The 3,350-nt window shown below is 31.6% G+C and overlaps 1 protein-coding gene across 1 annotated transcript; it reads left to right on the top strand.

The window, feature by feature from the left end:
- On the top strand, nucleotides 1–3,000 carry IAA19 (indole-3-acetic acid inducible 19). Its single transcript, XM_086454767.1, has 3 exons — nucleotides 1–431; nucleotides 840–933; nucleotides 2,778–3,000. The coding sequence occupies exons 1-3, from the start codon at nucleotides 71–73 to the stop codon at nucleotides 2,851–2,853; spliced, it is 531 nt and encodes a 176-aa protein (XP_086310893.1). The 5' UTR covers nucleotides 1–70; the 3' UTR covers nucleotides 2,854–3,000.
- Nucleotides 3,001–3,350: the final 350 nt, after the last annotated feature.

Below are 3,350 nucleotides of genomic sequence, written 5' to 3'. Positions count from 1 at the left end.
TCAAATTCAAAATTCCATCACAAACCCAAAGAGCCTAAGCAACAGAAGAGCAGAGTTTCAGTTTTCAAAAATGTCAAAGGTTGGTCTAGGACTTGAAATTACAGAGCTAAGATTGGGTCTTCCAGGGGATTGTCCTTCATTGGAAAAAAATGAGAAGAAAAGGGTATTTTCGGAAATTGCCTCCGACGAAAATAGCTCGAATGAGGATAGGAAAAACCAGCACAAGAATCAAATTGTTGGGTGGCCACCAATTTGCTCATATCGAAAGAAGACCAATGCTCAAGAAAAAAATGGGTCCGAAACCACGAAGTTGTATGTGAAAGTTGGGATGGATGGTATGCCATTTCTGCGTAAAATCGATTTGAATTCCCATAAAGGGTACTCAGATCTGGTCATCTCTTTCGAGAAGCTCTTCGGTCGCTCCAGCATTGGTGAGTAGTCAAATTACTCTAAATTTTTTTCTTGTATTAGACGAGTCAAATTATTTTAAAACTATATTTAACATTTATTAAGAAGTTAAATAATAAGTAGATGTTCATCCACAAAATCTTAATTTTCACCATTTAAATCACTAAAGGAATTCAATTATTTTACATTAAAAAAAAAACATGAAAACTCATTTGAAATTTCAAAAATATTAGATGAGTCATATTGGATCTTGAATGTTGAATGATTTACAAATAAAATCTCATTCTCTCGTGATCAAAACAAAGAAGACGTGAAAATTTAATAAATTGGCCATGCAATATTAAGACTTATATATATATATATATTATATCTAATAAAAATGTGCTATGAGGGACACTGAAGTAATTTTTACTTTGTTTTATTTCTGACAGGTGGGGTGTTGAAGGACCGTGACAGTTCGGAATATATTCCCATTTATGAAGACAAAGATGGAGATTGGATGCTTGTTGGCGACGTACCTTGGGAGTAAGTCCCTCAACAATCACTTTTTTTCAGTTTATTATTGTACCATATGTGCAACTATAGTCTGGGCCCACATGATTTTCCTTCAAATCCTCGGAAATTAATGTAAAATGGGGAAAAAAAAATTGTAGTGGTTCACTGTTCATCCCTCTCTGCAAATTGATGTAAATTTCGCAAATTTAATTATGTCTTTTTACAAGTATAGATTATATTTTTCACAAGGACGGGGCAATTGAAAAAAAAAAAAAAAAAATCTAAAAATTATTAGAACATCTATTTTTTTTGTATTTTGCCAAAGTTATTTAATTAATTATATATATTTTTTTAAATTTACAAAAACATCATCTTTCTGTAAGTACGTTTTCTATGAAAATAGTTATTTGTTTTATAATTAGATAGATGAATTTACCTTTATGCCCTTTAGTTTTAATATGTAAAAGGTCCATGAGTAAATAGAAAATGCGTCATTCAACATTTAAAACAATTTTGATTTAAAAAAAAAAAAAAAAAAAAGGGGGAAAAAGAAGCTTGATTGATTCGTTAAGTTTTTACAAAAGAATCGTAATAATCTGATTATCTGATGTGGCAAGCTCAATCGACTATACTGACATGACAAGTTTGAAAGTCATAGATCTATGTTTCTTGTATATCTTGAGGGAATCATGTATCTCGAAAAGCGTACATCTATGATTCTCGAATTTGTTAGGTAAGGTAGTCAATTGAGTTTGTCATGTGAGAGTCAGTTTATCACGACTCTTTGCAAAATAATAAGCTTTATCATAAAGTCTAACTTTGAACCTTTAAATTTTGACGGAACCGTCCTTACAAAACATGTGGCATTTTGTATTTATTTTACATCTTTACATTTTTCATCAATATTTAAAATACCTCCTTAGAAATACCACGTGTTAATGTGTAATCAAAACGAGAGTGTTCCTTCAATGGTCCATAATCCGGATCAGGTGTTTTTTTAATTTTCACGACTTATCTCCATGAGTCAACTGAACCTGACTCATACAATAAATGGTGCTGCATTATTAGTGGAGAGGGGACCAAGTTAATGAAGTTGGCCATGGAGGATATTTTGTAATATTGATGGAAAGATGGGGGTATTATAGTAAAAAAATTATCATTAAAGTTTACGCGGTTTCTACCATGGACCCCGCTGTTTCCCCGACAAGAAACAAATTTTAATTTGATGACAGAATTGTCCTCGAAGACTAGACCTGGTCAATGGTCTAGCCAGCTTATCGTTACACATGTAGACCTTTCATCCACAGATTCAAAAGACGACGAAGATTACACGTAAAGAGATAATAAACCAATAACGCGTAGAATGTGACTTCTATAGACCATATAATTGATTGCCTATAAGATATAGGTCAAGAATTATGGGTTCAGGTCGGATTAGGCTGTAACCGGAACCGTTCCAATACTTGGAGCAGATCGAAATCAATCGTCTAATCAGATTCCATATTGTATAATCTTTTATCTAAATCAGATCAAATATATATGATCAATGCTATGATCTATAAAATAAGAAATCAAATCTCATGGATTTTGGGGGTGGTAATAACGACAAAATCTTATGGGTCGGATAAGTTCTTGGATCCCAAAATCATGATCCGGGCCCTAAATTCTCAAATTATATTGACAATAATATTTGATCAAAGAAAATTTTCATGATAGATCTATTGAGTGGGACTCATCAATTGGTGGGGTAACTCACGTATAATCTGAAGCCCCTTGTTACTTGATATACAATTAAGGACTAATAGTTTTATTTATCTAATATTCATTATTATTGAGAATAAAATAATTAATGTTTTGTTCATTATTGTATACAGGATGTTTATTGAATCATGCAAAAGGCTAAGAATAATGAAGAGATCCGACGTGAAGGGGTTTGGATTGCAGTCTTGAATCTCCAAGAAAGACCGTAGAAATGTGACCAATCAAAAGGAAAAACTTATCAGTTTCATCGGAGATTTGTTTATCTAGTGTTGTTAATATTTGCTTAAGAAGACATTTTTTTTACTTAAAGTGTCATTAAGGCTTTCTTATTGTTGATTTAAGCTTTATATTATCTAGTGTAGTTGTTTAAATGCTGCATTTTTTAGGTTTAAACTTAAATTTGTTCAAAAGAAGTGAAAGGGGGAAAAAGCAAGAATCACCTTCAAAATAAAAATGTTCTTTAATTCGTTAATATGTTCTCCTCATTGAAGTATAATCGTTATCTTATATTATATAGAGTTTGCGTTATTATCCCTAAGGACTTTTTTTAACAAAATTTAAGAAAAAACATTAAATATAGACAAATTTTCGATTTTGCTTGGACAATCGTTTCCTAAACAATTTCAAGCTACTATACCAAATCACCTCAAAAGGTCATGGAGCCAAATTGATTAATAAGAAAAAAA

This window comes from Akebia trifoliata, chromosome 1 (genome assembly GCF_017979445.1).
Source record: "Akebia trifoliata isolate Shusen 1 chromosome 1, ASM1797944v1, whole genome shotgun sequence".
Classification (NCBI taxonomy): Eukaryota; Viridiplantae; Streptophyta; class Magnoliopsida; order Ranunculales; family Lardizabalaceae; genus Akebia; species Akebia trifoliata.
The sequence above is the reverse complement of the archived record's forward strand: the minus strand, read 5'-3'. Positions and strand labels throughout refer to the sequence as shown.